This window comes from Tachyglossus aculeatus, chromosome 17, assembly GCF_015852505.1.
Source record: "Tachyglossus aculeatus isolate mTacAcu1 chromosome 17, mTacAcu1.pri, whole genome shotgun sequence".
NCBI classification, from domain to species: Eukaryota; Metazoa; Chordata; class Mammalia; order Monotremata; family Tachyglossidae; genus Tachyglossus; species Tachyglossus aculeatus.
The window spans coordinates 41,351,694-41,369,196 of NC_052082.1; the positions used below are offsets into that span (position 1 = coordinate 41,351,694).

Here is a 17,503-nt window from a genome sequence, read left to right on the forward strand (position 1 = left end):
AAATAGACCTGGTGGTAGAGTATGGAAGGATGAATAAACAAGTGAATAAATAGTGCATGTGGAGCAATATATACATAAGTGTTACAGGTGCCTATTGGATTAATGTGATTTGGATATAGGTGGTAGATGAACCACGGGAACAGATGAGCTCCTAGGCACATTTGTGTGTGTCAGTGAACTGGAATGGTCAGTTTGTCAAGCATCAATCTCTCACCCAGGTCTGACCTACAAAACCACCATTTAAGCAGTGTCATCCTCAAATATAAAAGAATAGCATTTGATTTTTGAATTTATATTTGTATATATCCATATACCCTCCTAGCGAGACTGCAAATAGTCGTTCCCCAGGCGATGATTCTTCATTGTGAACTGAATTTGGGCATCCTCTTCCTCAACGTTTCTACTCCAACCTTTATCAGTCAATTGTATTGATTGATTGCTGTGTGCAACCTATCACTAGTGTACTTGGGAGAGTACAATAAGAGTGGTTAGACATGTTTCCTGCCCACAATGAGCTTACAGTCTAGAGGAGGAAGACAGATATTAATATAAATAAATGAAATTACAGCTACATAACTGGAGCCAAGGGCCACCCCCACATCAGACCTCCGCCAACCCTGGCCACTCTCAGCCCCCGACTGCAGAGACGGCCCCCAGGCCACCACACTCTGTTGCCATTTCTCTTGCCAAGCACAATCCCCGCTCTCCGCGGGAACCATGGTCACAGTCACCGGAACCGAGGTCAAACACGACCCCCCCCCTCCCCCCCCAGCCTGCCTTGCCAGACCCCTCCCCAGCACGACCACCGAGAAGCAGCAGGTGACCCAGTGGAAAGAGCACTTGTGGCCTGGGATTCAGAATACCTGGTCTCTAACCCCGGCTCTGCCACTTTTCTGCTGTGTGATCTTGGGCAAGTCACAACTTCTCTGTGCCTCAGTTACTTCACCTGTAAAATGAGGATTAAATCCTTCTCCCTCCAACTTAGATTTTGAGCCCTTTGTGGGACAGGGACTGTGTCCAACTTGATTAATTTGTATCTACCCCAGCACTTAGAACACTATTTGACACATAGTAAGTGTTTAACAAATACCATTGAAAGAAAAAATCACTGGCTGAGCCCACATTAACCTTTGGGCTGCTTTCACTCCTTCCATCCAAGCTGGAAGTCCCCTGGACTCCGTCCTGCAGAGGCAATGTCATTGTGGGCAGAGAATGTATCCGTTTATTGTCATATTGTACATTCCCAAGGGCTTAGTGCAGTGCTCTACCCAACGTAAGTGCTCAGTAAATACAACTGAATGAAATTTGATTGAATGAAATATGACTGAATGAATAGAAGACAAAAGAAAAAAGAATTCTTGTCTTATGCCGTCGAGTCATTTCTGACCCTTAGCGACACCACAGACATATCTCTCCCAGAACGCTCCGCTCTCCATCTGCAACTGCTCCATAATATATCCATAGAGTTTTCTTGGTAAAAATATGGAAGTGGTTTACCATTGCCTCCTTCCATGCAGTAAACTTGCGTCTCCACCCTCGACTCTCTCCAATGTCGCTGCTGCCCAGCAAGGGTGAGTTTTGACTTGTAGCAGATTGCCTTCTGCTCACTAGTCAATGGGCACCAATGGGTCCCCACAAATGACCAGGGAGCCTTGTACCCTGGCTGGCCCCGGGCACAGGCAGCTACAGGCCCTCAGAAGGAGAGGAAGAGCAGGGGTTGGGGCAGCTTTCCATGCCTGCAAAAACTGAGTCCCCAGTAGAGTTCTGGTACAAAGACCTGGGGCAGGGAGTAGGGGGATCCCTGAGGGAAAGTCAGGAGGAGCATCTGGAGGGGGAGAGGGGGAAAATGAAGGAAGTAATGGCCCCTGCTGAGGAGCTGAGGGAGAAGTACTGCTGATGGTCCGTGGGAGAAGACACAAGAGTCATTTCAGAAATGCTTCGTTGTGACCTGTAACACAGTCTCTGGAACCAAAGGAGGTGGGTGTTAAGCCCCTTGACAGAACCATCCTTCCACAACGTTTAATGTGAGGGCCCCACGATGGAGCATTTTCTTAGCCTGAGGAACTTGCAAGTGGCCCGGAACAAATCCACCTTCTAGGCTGGCTGCATCCGGCACTGTTGACGCTGCTGGAATCCAAGTAGGCACAATCCCCAGCTCCCCGGATGGCGAACCTGGAACAGAATACACCGTCAGTCCAGAGTGATCGATGGATAGACTTGTCCTCTGAGGAAGGAGAGCCAAGTGAGGTCGAGGACTTCTTTCCCTGCCTCTCCTTTCTGGAACTGAGGTAATCCAAAATGGTCCCGGGCTTGTGCAGGGTGAACCCATGGGCCCAGAGAGCGGACAGTTCAGTCTCCTTGTCCCACCCTTGCTAAAAATGCTGGGTGACCCCCAGCCACTGCAAAGTCTCCAGCCACTTCCTCACAGCCCCAATCCAGAAATCCCCTCCTCCTGTACCCAGCCTGAAGTTCATGCACAACTGACATCCAAGCAATGAAGGCCAAACTGCTCCCAAACCTGAGAGACACAGTCCAGACCAACTCCCAGGGGACAGAGAGCCTGAATTTCATCCCAGGGTTTGGAGTCTGAGGGAATAATTCTCCCCTGGTCTCTTAACACCTCTGACTCTGGTCTTAAGGGAAGATTTGCTATCCTGATTGATAGGTTCCCTCTGAATGGCAACTTCACAGAACAACATTTCGTTAAAAAAAGTCACCGACAGAGGCAAACTCTGTGTGCCGGCAGTGTGTCAGCTCTAGGGATGGAGAGCAGCCCCAATCCGCAAAGGCTTGGGGTGAACTCCAGTTGGTGTCAGGTAACAAGGCTGGGGGCCCTGAGGGGAGGGAGGCCCGATCACTCAGTTGTGGGGAGGGAAGACAAGTCTTTGAACTCACATGTTGTTGAGTGCTGAGCCATCAATCCATCTCCAGTCTGAATCACTTTTCTTGCTCAGTCCAATCCAGTAATCAGAGGTGCCCACCTGAGTCTTGAGGTATTCCTGGGACAAAGCACAGATGAACACACAATATCCCCGGTTCTCTCCGGGCCCCATCGCCTCACTCGATCCACATTCTGGCCCCTCATCTCAGCTTCTGAGCTCCCACCCACTCTGTGTGGCCAGATCAAGTCTGGTCTGTGGATAAAGCCTTTGACTGACAGGTGGCTAGTCTGAATGACACTAGGAGCCTGTGGCTCAGATACGGGGTGAATAAAGTAACCTGTCCTAGTGCATACAGCACGGGCCTGGAAGTGAGAAGGACCTGGGTTCTAATTCCAGTCCTGCCACTGGTCTGCCTGGGAATGTCATTTAACTTCTCAGTGCCTAAGTTACCTCATCTGTAAAATGAGGAAGAAGATTGTGAGCCCCATGTGGGACAGGGACTGGGTCCAACCTGATTACCTTTGATCTACTCCAGTGCTTAAAACAGTGCCTGGCACATAGTAAGTGCTTTAACAAATACCTGGAAAAAATGGAGCAGAGGGATGTGGAGAGTGACCAGAGGAAGGCAGAGGAAATGGGGAGGGTAAAGAGGGCTGAGTGAGAGTGGCCACTGAAGTGAGAATGAGGCAGGTACCGGAGTGTGAATGGGAGAAATAATCCTCAAGAAGAGAAAGGAGAGAGGAACAGAAGAATGGGTGATGGAGAAGGAGGCCTGTCTCCCTCGACAATTCTTGTCAAAGCCACATCCAATGTCTACTTCACAAGCCCTCCTCCTCAGAGCACATACAAACACACACCCAGTGAGAAGGCTGAGAGATGGAACTAAACCAGAGGGGTGTAAGGAAGCTATAGCTCATCCAGGCTAGAGGACACCACGGAGTGCAGATGGAGAGATCCCGGAAAACAGGCCACAGGAAGGACCAGGGGAAAGGGGCAGAGGACTGGATGAAAGGGGTACGAGTTTGGGGGGAGATAGATAGGGAGTCACACAGTAACATGAATATCTTCGTCAATGTGGGAGAGGGAAATGACCACTGGCCTGGAGTCCATGATCTGGTATGATCATGGCGGTGGAGATTGGGAGAGTTTCCACACCAGACTGGAGAGCTTCCCCTCCTAACAAAACAACACGAGCTTGACAACCCACTGCCCCAGGTTCACCTGTGACCGCATAAACAATCCTGCCCTCTCTCTCCATGCCCTCCTTCTTGACTCCTGGACTATCCCCAGTCTCCCCAAACTTTGGCTTTCAAAACTCTTCAGTGACAGAGGAGGAAGGTGGGGCTGTAGGTTTAGCTAATCACCCAGAAGGAACATCATTCTTCAGGAGGCAAAGCCCAAATGGTGGCACTGCTCTGGGAGCACCGGAAGGAAATCCCTTTGGCTGGTTCTTATTTTCCCTCAGAAATCAAAAATCAGTATTCTGTGCACACTGCTAATGAGCAAAGCAAACTGAGCCGGTCTCCTTACCAATTGCATGCTGGTCATTTTGGCGAGAGTCACCTGATTACCCTTACAGGAGTTTTTGCTCCCCTCCCAGTCCTTGGTTTCGGTAGAAAGAAAGAAGCACATCTCGTTTACTTCCAACCAGCCTGATGAACATTTAACTGCACTTGGAGTCGAAAATAGAGTCGGAGTCGGAGTCGGAGGTGGAGGTGGAGGTAGAGTTGGAAGCGAAGTTGGATGTGGAGAGGAACGCAGAGACTGAGTCTGAGTGGTGCTGTGGGGCACAGATGGATCTGGGGTTTTCTTCCCTGAAACAGAGACAGTGACACATGGGGAGAGGCTGACGGAATAATAATAACAATAATGATGGTATTTGTTTAGTACTGACTATGCGCCAAGCACTGTTCTAAATGCTAGGGTAGATACAAGGTAATCAGTTTGTCCCATGTGGCACTCACAGACTTAATCCCCATTTTACAGATGAGGGAATTGAGGCACAGAGAAATGAAGTGACTTGCCCAAAGTCACACAGCTGATAGGTGGCAGAGCCGGAATTAGAATCCATGACCTCTGACTTCCAAGCCTGGGCTCTTTTCACTAAACCACACTGCTTTTCCTGCAGGGAAGGAGGGGGACTGACCCTTCGGTGACATGGAAAGAGTCTTCACCACAGCCCTGAGGGAACTAGGTTCTCGTTCCACATTAATACAATCACTCATCTTATCCCACCTGGGGTACTGCATCAAGCCTCCTTGCTGACCTCCCAGCCTCCTGTCTCTTCCTTCTCCAGTCCAGAATTCACTCTGATGCCCAGATCATTTTTCTACAAAACATTCGGGACATGTCACCCTAATCCTCCAAATACTCCAGTGGTTGCCCATCCATCTCCACATCAAACAAAAACTCCTCACCATTAGCTTTAAAGCACTCCACCACCTTGTCCCCTCCTTCCTCGCCTCACTACCTTCTTGCTACAACCTAGGCCGCACACTTCAATCCTCCAATGCTAACCTTCTCACTGTGTCTCGACCTTGCCTATCTCGCTGCCAACCTCTTGCCCACATCCTGCCTCTGGCCTGATACGCCCAAGTAGCACCCTGTTCCACCCTGCCTCCTTCCCTCCTCCTGTCCCCACATTACTTGCAGTGCTGAAATCGAGTTTTAGCTGAATTGAAAAATGGAAAAATCACTTTGTGCAGCCACCTGTAAAACCATTAATCTCACAGAATTTGCCAAACATTAGGATCTCTGACCAGAAAGATGGATTAACTGCATGGTACAACCCCAACCCTGTTGTATGACAATGAGGTTGGGGAAAACAAAAGTCATATTCCAACTCTATTTTATTGTTCCAACTCTATTAATTTGTACTCTTCCAAATGCTTAGTACAGGGCTCTGCCCAGTGTAGTCACTCAATAAACACAATGGATTGATTGATTAATTATAATAATCATCATCATTATGGTATTTGTTAAGCACTTACTATGTGCCAGGCACTATACCGACCACTGGGGTGGATACAAGCAAATCAGGTTGGACACAGTCTCTGTCCCATGTGGGGCTCACAGTCTCGATCCCCATTTTACAGATGAGGTAACTGAGGCACAGAGAAGTGAAGTAACTTGCCCAGCAGACAAGTTGCAGAGCTGGGATTAGAACCCATGACCTTCTGACTCCAAGGCACACTACGCCATGCTGCTTCTACAGCATCCTGATTGAAACGTACAGGACTCTTCTAAGAGGTTAGTACAGTGCTTTGGGCCTAGTAAATGCCCAATAAATACCATTGATTGATTGATATGCCAGCCTAAACCGAAGGTAAACTCAAAGTTGTGTGCGTATTTTCCACTTCGAAAGAGCACCAGTGGGCCCCAAATACCTTGGTTGAGAATGTAGCCATTTAGTGTCAAAATTTACAATTAGATCTTTAAATGATTCAGAAGCTTACAGTGTATTACTTAACCAAGCTCTTTATCCTTCCTGCTCCTCCCTATTAGCCCTTTCTACTATAAAATCTATAAATTATAAATTATTTATTTATATTAATGCCTCTCTCCCCCTGTTGACTGCAAGCTCTGTTATACTGTACTCTGCATTGCACTTAGTACAGTGCTGTGTACACTGTAAGAGCTCAATAAATACCATTGATTGATTAATTTACTGCAACTAGTCAATCGAGCTGCAGACTTGGATGTCAACTTCTAGTCCCAGGTCCACCACTTGTTTGCTGTGTGACCTTGGACGAGTCACTTAACTTCTCTGCCTCAGTTATCTCATCTGTAAAATGAGGATTGTGATTGTGAACCCGATATGGGATGGAGATTGTTTCCAACTTGATTATCTCTTATCTAACCTAGCACTTAGTACAGTGCCTGGCACATAACAAACTCTATTTTTAAAAAAAGGTTAAACAAATGAATGATGTTTAATTTTGTTCAGATAACCAAACATTAATCCGTCAGAGATGTTTCTTGAGCACATGCTGAGTGTACAGCACGTGGGACAGGGGAGTGGAATGGGGGAGAAATGGGCAGTGGGGACCAGGGAGAAGGAGGAGCAAGACAAACTCTACTGCAGCAAGAAGGTAACTCGGTGTCCCTCTTAGAGGCAGTCACACTGGCACTCCTTTGCAGTACGAAGGAGATGCCATCCTGACCTGCCTTCCATTGCCCCAGTGGGAAAAAGAAAACCAGTTGCTGCAAGAGGCCTCCACAAAATCCAAGGACAACTGGGGGCTGCCGCAGTGTTCGCAGTGATCACAGGTGTACCTTGGACTTTGAGCCTCCAGGAGCCAAAAATTCTGCTCCTCTAGCCACAGCAGCCTACTGAATTTTGTTTTTATTTTGTGCATTTGTTTTTTCTTTTTATTGTTTAGTGTTTTATTGTTTCGTTGTTCCTTACGTGTCTGTCACCTGTCTCTGGCATTTCAAGATGATATGCTGAAAACTGAACTCATCGTTACTGCTAAATCCTCTCCTCCACCTAAGTGGCTCACCGCAACTGACAATCCTACCATCTTCCTTGTTTCTAACGCTTGCAACCTTGGCATCATTCTTGATTCTTTTCTTTTTCCTTCCCAACATTTCCCAGATCCACCCTATCCTCTCCGTCCACACAGCCACTATTTTTAATCAATCTTATAATTGAGCACTTACTGTGTTCAGAGCACTTAAGTGTTTGTGCACACAATATAACAGAGTTGGGTAGACATGTTCCCTGTCCACAGTGAATTTATAGTGTAGAGAGGGAGACTGAGATTAATATAAATAAATGAATTACAGATATGTACTTAAGTATTATGGGGCTGAGGGAGTCACTTCACTGTGACTCAGTTACCTCATTTGTAAAACAGGGATTAAGACTATAAACTCTAAAAAGGACAAGGACTATGTCCAACCCAATTATCTTGCATCTACCTCGGTGCTTAGTACAGTGCCTAGCATACAGTAAGTACTTAACAAATACCACAATTATCATTATTATTATCAATAGTATTTATGGAGAATTTACAGCAGGTATATTACTGCACTAAACACTTGGGAAAGTACAAAAACATGAGTTATTGATGCAATCCCTGCCCACGTGGATTTTACAATCTACAGGGGGAGAGAAAATAATAAATTGGAATAGAGGAAATAGTCGAGTTTAAGAATATACCACCCTACAGCGGGAGATAAATAATAGACTGGAATAGAGGAAATAGTCAAGGTTAAGAACGTACCACTCTATCAGCATCATCAAAAACTGGGTTATGCTGACTCTCCTGAGACACCTAAGTGTATTTCCAGTGCGAATGATGGTAGAGCCAGACTGCCAGCTATGAAAGTTACTTAAACCTCCTACTGATCCATTAAAACCAATCAGTGGTATTTACCGAGTGCTTACTGAATGCTAGGCCCTGGGCTAAGCACTTGGGAAAGCAGAAAGCAATAAAGGCACTCACTCCTTACCTTCAGGAAGCATACAGTCCAATATGGGGGAAAGACTAAGTATTTACAGTTAGTGAAAGCAGGAGGAAGTAGGAAGAACCCACACAGATGAAACAGCTGAAGCGACAAAAGAAATAATAACTGCAGTAACATAAATGGACATTGGAATATAAGTACTTAAAAAAGGTACCAAGTCCACGAGGAAGATGCTGGAATGATATAAATGGGATGTTGGGAAGCAGTTAAAGAAGGCATTCTGGGGAAGATGAGTGATCGGCCAGGCCTTGGCCAGGCTAACCAGTTTATGCTCACTAACGCTGGAGGGGCTGGTAGTGAGCAACAGGAAGCAATTTGGCTAAACAAACACACTCCCATTCCTCCAGGTGCTACCAACCCCTGAGGGCTGGGTGAGCAATAAGGACAAACATTTATCGGAATGAGAAAATTCGAGACTGTGAGCCCCTTGTTGGGTAGGGACCGTCTCTATATGTTGCCAACTTGTACTTCCCAAGCGCTTAGTACAGTGCTCTGCACACAGTAAACGCTTAATAAATACGATTGAATGAATGAATGAATGGGTCTTGTCACAAGATCTTTTTTCCCCCCAAATGTGGCCAACGGAAGGGAAGATGATTGGGAAGTAGCAAGGTAGAGGGGGTCTCCACAAACTCTTGGTAGTAGGTTGGAACTCTGTCACGCCGATATAGTGAGTCACCTGTACCCACAATTGGGGATGCCCACTCTGTCGGACCCTGAGTGGTGCCGAGTGACCGATAGGACCTCCTTGCTGGAGCAAGGAGAAGTGAATATTCCTGGAGAGAAAGCTCAATTGCCGAGGTATTTGAAAGGTAGCCCCTGGAGTCAACCGGTGTTTCCACAAGCTGGTAGAAGTTGGGGACTGTGCTGGCTGCACAAGTGTATTTCTCCTGAGTGGGAAGCTTTCATGGGGTGGGAGCTAGGTGCTTCGCCACATGCGAGTAACTAAATAAATATATTCCTCCCGAAAAGGAAGTGAGGAATAAATCTTGCATGGTTCAGCCTTTCTGACCGCGGCCTCTCAATCTCACCTAACCGACCCTCGAACCCGTGCCTGCGTGACGGGTGATAAGGTGGGATTTATTTTAGTTGGGATTTAAAAGGAAGAAGAGGTGGTTTGGAGGAATTGGCGAACTTGGAGGGAAGGATTTCCCTCCTAGGAGAACAGGTTGTTCCAGGGGCTGTAGGAAGGAGAGGAAAGAGTGAGATACAGTTAGCAGGTGAGGCTGTAAGAAGGAAAGAGTGAGAGCTAGGAGGAGTAGATGAAGACAGCTGAAGGAGAGATGCAGGGAACTAGTGGACAGCCTTGGAGCTGATGGACGGAGGTTCCTGTTTGTCCCCAGGCAGCCCCATCCCCCCTCACAGCCTCAATCACTACCTGTAAACTACCCTAAATGGGGGGAGGGGGGAGGGGGGATAGAGGGAGGAGGGGAATGGTGAAGAAAAGAAGCAGCCTCTCACACAGTTCTCCTGCTCCACTCACTCATGTCCTGCTCACCCCAACATTTTTTCTGCCCCACAGTCTCCCTCTCCCAGCTCTTGTCCTTATTGACCCAGCCCCCACCCTTATTCCCAGGAATACCAGTAGTTTCCGTCTTCCTTTGCCCTTCCTGGAATAAGCACAGTGTGGCACTTCAGTCAAGTTCTTATCAGCCTGTACCCACTTAGTTCCGTGTCTAAGGCTGCCCAGGGGGCATATGTCGAGATGGGGAAGGGGGCAGGAGAGGAAGAATCCAGACCCCCTTGCAGGGCCCACCTGCCCTGAGAGAAGAGAGGGTCTGAGAAAGAGAATTCAGGACCAGGGGAGGGGGCTTGTGCCTGTAAGGACTTGGCTTTCTGGTGTAGCTACAAACCCCTACCCTGCTATGGGTCTGAAGGGAAAGGAGATGCAGGAGATCCACAGCATGGGGTACTGGGAGAATTCTTACTGATCCTAGGTCCAGCTGTCCCATGGCAGGGAGATAAAGAAGGACAGCACAGGGCCAGACCCAGCCCTAAACTGGAAACATGAGGTACTGGCTCAATGGCTTACTTACCTCCCAAAGTCACGCCCAGGACAATTCCCAGAATCACAATGAGGCCTATTACCCCCACGACAAGGCCAATAATCACATTTCGGGACAGGGACCAGCTACCTGAAAAATACAAATGAACAAATTGTCCTAGGTTACCCTGGATATGTGATGCACTCAATCAATCAGTGGTATTGATTGAACACTGAATGGGTGTAGAGTGCTGTACTAAGTGCTTCCCACAAGGAGTTTTCAGGCTAAAGGGGAGACAAATGTTAAAATAAATAACAGATAAGGAAATAGCAGACTATATGTTTATCAGATACCACTCCTATTTACCAACTCTACCTCATTACACACCTTGGAGTGAGAAGAAGCAAGACCTAGTGGAAAGAGCATGGGTCTGGGAATCAGAGGACCTGGGTTCAAATCCCAGCTCTGCCATTTGTTTACTGTGTGACCTTGGGCAAGTCACTTAACTTCTTGTGCCTCAGTTACCTTATCCACAAAATGGGGATTAGTCTGTGAGCCCCATTTGGGAGATGGACTGTGCCCAACATGATTTTAGCCCATATCTACCCCAGTGCTTAATACAGTGCCTGGCACACGGTAACTGCTTAACAAATACCATTTTAAAAAAATATATCATTAAAAAATTACTGTTGCTGTGACTAGACAAGAACTGCGGTATCAAAATCATGCCCCCACTGGCAAAAGCGAGATTATATTCTGATCCTTCTTACTTCAAAGAGGAGGCAACCGTAGGTACACTGGTAAAATCTCTATGTTTAGGGATTCTTAGGCCCGGTAGTCAGTGATGATGAAATTAGCCTGTCTCTTCTCCCTCCATTCTACTTCTGTAGTTGTTTGATTCTTTTGCTGCCTAGCAACTATTCTCCTGTGGCAGTCTGCCTGAATCCCCTGGACACAGGCTCCCCCTCAAAAATTAACCCCTGCTTGTCTTCCTACAGACAAGGGCATCACTTTCTCCCTGCCTTTCACAGTGACTAAGACCTCCTTTCCTCTTCTCCCACTCCTTTCTGTATAGCCCTGACTTGCTCACTTTATTCACCCACTCACCCAGCCCCACATCACTGATGTACATATCTGCAATTTATTTATTTATATTAATCTAGACAGTAAGCTCGTTGTGAACAGGGAATGTGCCTGTTTACTGTTATAGTGTACATTTCCAAGCGCTTAGGTAGGGACTGTCTCTGCTACCAAATTGTACTTTGTACAGTGCTCTGCACACAGTAAGTGCTCAATAAATATGATTTAATGAATGAATGAATACTGCTACATGGAGGATGATGGCCAACTCTTCTTGTATTTTCAGAGAGTAGCAGAAGAGGAAGTGGGTTTAAACTGAAGCTTGAGGGATTTAGGTTTGATACAAAGAACACCTTCCTGACAGTGAGGGTTGTTAGAGCGAGGCAAGTCAGTCGTACTGAGTGCTGGAGTAGATAGTAAGTAATCGGGTTGGACACAGTCCCTGTCCCACAGAAGGCTTAATTAAATCCGGTCAGCCTCACAGTCTGAATCTTTTATCCCTGCTGACTCATTACACTGAAAATTAAACAGAAAGCCACACCTGGGGCTAATTCCACGAGTTCATCAAAGACGGGAAGTTCTGCCAAGGGCAGTAAACGGAGATAACCAAACACTGAATAAATGTCTTAATTCATGTTGGTTGGTGTGGGAAGATGGGAGGCGGTGGGGAAAGATAGGAGGCAACGGGAAAACAGGGAATTGTCTTGAAAGGGTCCCTGGAGGTGAAGAAGGGGTAGGAATAGGAGGAGGAGATGAGGAGGGGGCAGAACAGGGGAGGAGAAGGTGCAGGGGTGTTATAGGATTAGGAGTCATGCAGGAGGGGAGCAGGCCGGAATGGGACCGTGGATGTGGCCGAGGCTACGGAGGAAAAGAGAATAAGAAGCAGTGTTGCCTAGTGGCTAAAGCACAGACCTGGGAACCAAAGGACCTGGATTCCAATCTTGTTTCTGGCATTTGCCTGCTATGATACCTTGGGCAAATCATTTAACCTCTCTGTGCGTCAATTTCCTCCCCAGTAAAATGAAGATTCTGTCTCTGTTCTCCCTCCTACTCTGACTCTCCTGGTTCTCCTCCCACCTCTCTGGCTGCTCATTCTCCGTCTCTTTCACAGGCTCCTCCACTGCCTCCCACTCCCTTACTCCCTCAAGGTTCAGTTCTGGGTCCCCGCCTATTCTCCAGCTTGCACCCACTCTCTTGGAGAACTCATTTACTCCCATGGCTTAAACTACCTCCTCTTTGCAAATGATTCACAAATCTACATCGCCAGCCCTGTTCTCTCTCCCCCTCTGCTGTCCTTCATTTCTGCCCGCCTTCAAGACATCTCTACTTGAATGTCCTCCTGTCACTTCAAGCTTAACATGTTCAAAACAGAACTCCTTGTTTTCCCACCCAAACCCTATCCTCCCGACTTTTCCATCACTGTAGACAACATTACCATCCTTCCTGTCTTACAAGACCGTAACTTCAACATTACTCCTCTCTCTTTTTAACCCATGTATTAAATCTATCACTGAATCCTTTGGCGTCAATCTTCACAACATCGCTAAAATGCTCCCTCTCTTGCAAGTGCTACCACGTTAACCTAAGCACTTATCCTATCCTGACTTGATTACTGTATCAGCTTCCTTGCTGACTTCCCTGCCTCCTATCACTCCCCACTCCAGTCCATACTTCACTCAGCTGCCCAGATTACTTTTCTAAAAAATGTTCAGTTCAAGTTTCCCCACTCCTTAAGAACCTCCACTGGTTCCCCATCCACCTCTGCATCAAACAAAAACTCCTTACCATCAGCTTTAAACCACTCTCCCTAGCACTCAGTACAGTGCCCCGGACACAGTCAGCACTTAATAAATATGATAAATCGATTGATTGTTACTTCAGTATTACAGGAGCGAGTCTGTTGGTTGCTATAGTGTACTCTCCCAAGCACTTAGTATAGTGTTTTGCATGCATATGTATATATCTGTAATTTATTTATTTAATTTATTCATTTATTTACATTAATATCTGTCTCCCCCTCCAGGCTGTGAGCCCATTGTTGGGTAGGGATTGTCCCTATCTGTTGCTGAATTGTACTCTCCCAAGCACTTAGTACAGTGCTCTGCACACAGTATAAGTGCTCAATAAATGACTGAATGAATGAATTGTACTCTCCCAAGCGCTTAGTACAGTGCTTTGTACACACATGTATATTATCTGTATATATCTGCAATTTATTTATCTATGCCTTTATGTTGATGCCTGTCTCCCCCTCCAGACTGTGAGCTGGTTATGATCAGGGAATGCGTTTGATGTTATATTGTGCTCTCCCAAGCGCTTAGTACAGTGCTTTGCACACAGTAATTGATGAATACGATTAATAATAACAGTAATAATAACGTAATTATAATGATATAATAATAATCATAGTAATCGCTCAATAAATAAGAGTGCCTGTGAGCCCCATGTGAGACAGGGGCTGGTTAACTGCATGTCCCCCAGTGCCTAGAACAGTGCTTGACACCTAGTAAGCGCTGAACCAATACAGTTTGGGTTGCTTTCTTTTAAATAATAATAATGATAATGGTATTTGTTCAGCGCTTATTAGGTGCCAGGCACTGTTCTAAGCGCTGGGGTTGATACAAGGCAATCAGGTTGTCCTACGTGGGGCTCATAGTTTTAATACCCGTTTCACAGAGGAGGGAACTGAGGCCCAGAGAAGTGAAGAGGCTTGCCCAAAGTCACACAGCTGAGAAGTGGCGGGGTCGGGATTAGAACCCATGACCTCTGACTCCCAAGCCCGGGCTCTTTCCATTAAGCCACGCTGCTTCTCTAAGGACGGAAGCTGCTACTCCAGAGCCCTGAGTTCTAATCTTCCCTTCGTCAATAACCCACCGCTGTGACTTGAGGTGAGTTACTTTGGCGGCCAGTGCTTTAGTTTCTTTGTTTGTAAGATAAGATCACAACAGCTTTCCTTGAGGGGGTTGCAAAGGAGAACTTGCAAAGGAGCAGCGTGGCTCAGTGGAAAGAACCCGGGCTTTGGAGTCAGAGGTCATGGGTTCGAATCCCAGCTCTGCCACATGTCTGCTGTGTGACCTTGGGCAAGTCACTTAACTTCTCTGAGCCTCAGTTACTCCATCTGTAAAATAGAGATTAAGACTGTGAGCCCCATGTGGGACAACTTGATCACCTTGTATCCCCCCCAGCGCTTAGAACAGTGCTTTGCACATAGTAAGCGCTTAACAAATGCCATAATAATAATAATAATCACCTGATCACCTTGTAACCTCCCGGGCACTTGGAACAGTGCTTTGCACATAGTAAGCACTTAATAAATGCTATCATTATTATTATTGTAGGAGAAGCTTGCAAAGGAGAACTATTTCATGGGTCATGGGTCTAGACTGTGAGCCCGCTGTTGGGTAGGGACCGTCTCTATATGTTGCCAACTTGTACTTCCCAGGTGCTTAGTTCAGTGCCCTGCACACAGTAAGCGCTCAATAAATACGACTGAATGAATGAAGGGGTGCAGGGGGGAGGGTCTCTTGGTCAATTTTCCCGGGAGCCCCGGAGCCCCCCTTACCTGGCTGGGCCCAGGTCCCGCCCCCGAGACCCATTTCTCCACCGCCTGCTTTTATTTCGGCTCCATCTCTCGGCCCCGTGTCTCTTCTTTCTCATTCCACATCCGCTGGCCGAAGGCGGGGGATGCGGTTTAAGGGGAGGGGAGGGGAGGGGGTGGGTCCTGGGGGGAGGAAGAGGTGGGGAGAGGAAAAGGGGTCGGGCGTGAGGGCTCCTCCGATCCACAAGTCGCTCTGACTTTCGCTTTTGGGTCCAGGAACCTGCATTCACTCGAGTTTATTGACCGCCTACTGTGTGCAAAGCACTGTACTAATCCCTTTGGAGAGTACACTACATCAACAAAGAGACACATTCCCCGCCCACAACGAGCTGACAGTCTAGAGGGGGAGACAGGCAGGGGTATAAATAAATAAATCACCTATGTAAGTAAGGGCTGGGGGCCTGGGAAGGGGGCGATGAATAAAGGCAGTGGGAGACTCAGAAGGGAGTGGGAGAGGAGGAATAGGGGGGCTTAGTCTGGGAAGGCCTCTTGGAGGAGATGTGCCTTCAATAAGGTTTTGAATGGGGGGAGAGTAATTGGTGGATTAGACGAACCTTAGAAAGTTTGGAAATGGTGAAGGGGAAAGTTCTGTCTAACCACCAGCAGGACATGCACTTAATTTTGCAGAGGAGGAAACTGAGGCCCAGAGAAGTGAAGTGGCTTGCCCAAAGTCACACAGCTGAGAAGTGGTGGGGTCGGGATTAGAACCCACGACCTCTGACTCCAAGCCTGGGCTCTTTCCATTAAGCCACGCTGCTTCTCTAAGGAGGGGGTCCAATGAGATTCAATAAGGTTTTGAACTGGGGGAGAGTAATTGGTGGATTAGAGGAATCTTAGAAAGTTTAGAAATGGTGAAGGGGAAAGTTCTGTCTAACCACCAGCAGGACATGCACTTAATTTGTTTTAAGTAGTGGTGAAGGTTTATGGATGAGCCATCCATACCCTCATCTGGTGCCCCGTGGCCAGCAGCCCACAGTGCAGGGTGGCAGACGAGGTGAGCATTTCTCTGTAAACCTGCTGAGTGGCAGACCCCGATGGGCCCCATCCATTTTTGAAAACTTCTGGGTGGGTAAAAATGATCTCTGCCCCTAAATGAGTTAGGGGCATTAATGACAGGCATTAAAATAAATCACAGATAGAGAAAGGAGAGAATAGAATATTATTATTATTGTTGTTGTATTTGTCAAGTACTTACTATGTGCCAGGCACTGTTTATTCCTTCAATCGTATTTATTGAGAGCAGAGCACTATACTAAGTACTTGAGCACTGTTCTAAGCGCTGGGGTGGACACAAACAAATCTGTTTGGACACAGTCCCTGCCCCATGAGGGGCTCCCAATCTCAAACCAGAGTTACAGATGAGGTAACTGAAGCACAGAGAAGTGAAGTGACTTGCCTAAGGTCACACAGCAGACAAGTGGCAGAACTGGTGCTAGTTCTGCCTCTAAGGACCATGCTCTATTCACTACGCCATATACCTAAATGTGTTGGGGCAGGGGTTAGGGTACAGATCCGTGTGTTTGTGTGGATTATGCTGAAGGAAAGATGAACAGGGTGGGGAAAATGTTTAGGTAGGGAAGGCTTCTTGGGGGAGAAACCGGGAATGCAGAAATTGAAGAATTGTTTTGTTTTCATTTATCTGTTGCTGATATTTCAGGTACTAGTACTCTTAGCCTTTCTGACCTAGGCAAATACTGATCAGAGGCTCTGATGTCTCACACCTGTGTTAAGTATTGTGCGTTAACAGAGTTGCTGATTTTCCGGTCTCAGTGCAATTTTGGGGGGGTTAGCCAAATCAGGATATAAAAGAGACATTAATAAATACTGATGGATAGACACATTCAGTGGTCATTAATGCAAAATTAGTCATGGGTGATATTGATCTTGCAAGGAGGAGAATCTAGGTAAATGATTGATGCAAATTTAGTGATCAGTAAGAAAATGGTAAGGATGAAAGTAATAGCTCTTTAGCATTTTTTATTGTGGTACTTTATTACCCTCAGCAATGCATTTTAGACAGGAAGCTCCACCAAACAATGGAGGACTAGACAGATTCAAAAGTCACAGTGGTAGGATTTTGGATAGGGACAACAGCAGCTTCAGAAATCTAGGGGCAGCAGCCGCAGTGAGATAATTGTCCTTGGAAAGCTTCAGGAAAAGAGAATACCCTTCTGTCGGTTGCCAACTTGTACTTCCCAAGCGCTTAGTACAGTGCTCTGCACACAGTAAGTGCTCAATAAATACGATTGAATGAATGAATGAGTGGAGAGGAAGAGGAAGATTTGGGAAAGGAATAAAGCTCTCAGACACCATGGGCCCCCCAGGGAAGAGCTGAGGGAGAAATCCTACAGCTCCTGCTACATGGGAGGAGACGCAAAAGTTATATCCACAGTGTCTCGTTGCAGCCTGAAACATGCAGTCTCTGGGAGCAGAGGAGGCGGATGTTATGACCCATTCCAGAACCGTCCGTCAGTGATGTTTAACAT

General features: G+C 46.8%; 1 protein-coding gene across 1 annotated transcript; it reads right to left on the bottom strand.

Annotated features, from left to right (window-relative positions):
* Nucleotides 1-1,531: 1,531 nt before the first annotated feature.
* On the bottom strand, nucleotides 1,532-15,043 carry LOC119939548 (C-type lectin domain family 2 member A-like). Its single transcript, XM_038759643.1, has 5 exons — nucleotides 14,982-15,043; nucleotides 10,391-10,489; nucleotides 4,413-4,696; nucleotides 2,896-2,999; nucleotides 1,532-2,172 (listed from the first exon to the last, which is right to left on the bottom strand). Exons 1-5 carry the CDS (start codon nucleotides 15,013-15,015, stop codon nucleotides 2,052-2,054), a joined length of 642 nt encoding a protein of 213 aa, XP_038615571.1. The 5' UTR covers nucleotides 15,016-15,043; the 3' UTR covers nucleotides 1,532-2,051.
* Between the last annotated feature and the right edge of the window lie 2,460 nt (nucleotides 15,044-17,503).

What these genes read in the sequence shown, in the direction of transcription:
- LOC119939548 (XM_038759643.1), bottom strand. Translation starts at nt 15,015, where the DNA reads ATGGGTCTCGGGGGCGGGACCTGGGCCCAGCCAG. An exon ending in AAATGACCAGCATGCAATTG is followed by an intron (nt 3,000 to 4,412) that starts GTAAGGAGACCG and finishes GCTTTGTCCCAG; the next exon opens with GAATACCTCAAGACTCAGGT. An exon ending in GGCTCAGCACTCAACAACAT is followed by an intron (nt 2,173 to 2,895) that starts GTGAGTTCAAAG and finishes ATTCTGTTCCAG; the next exon opens with GTTCGCCATCCGGGGAGCTG.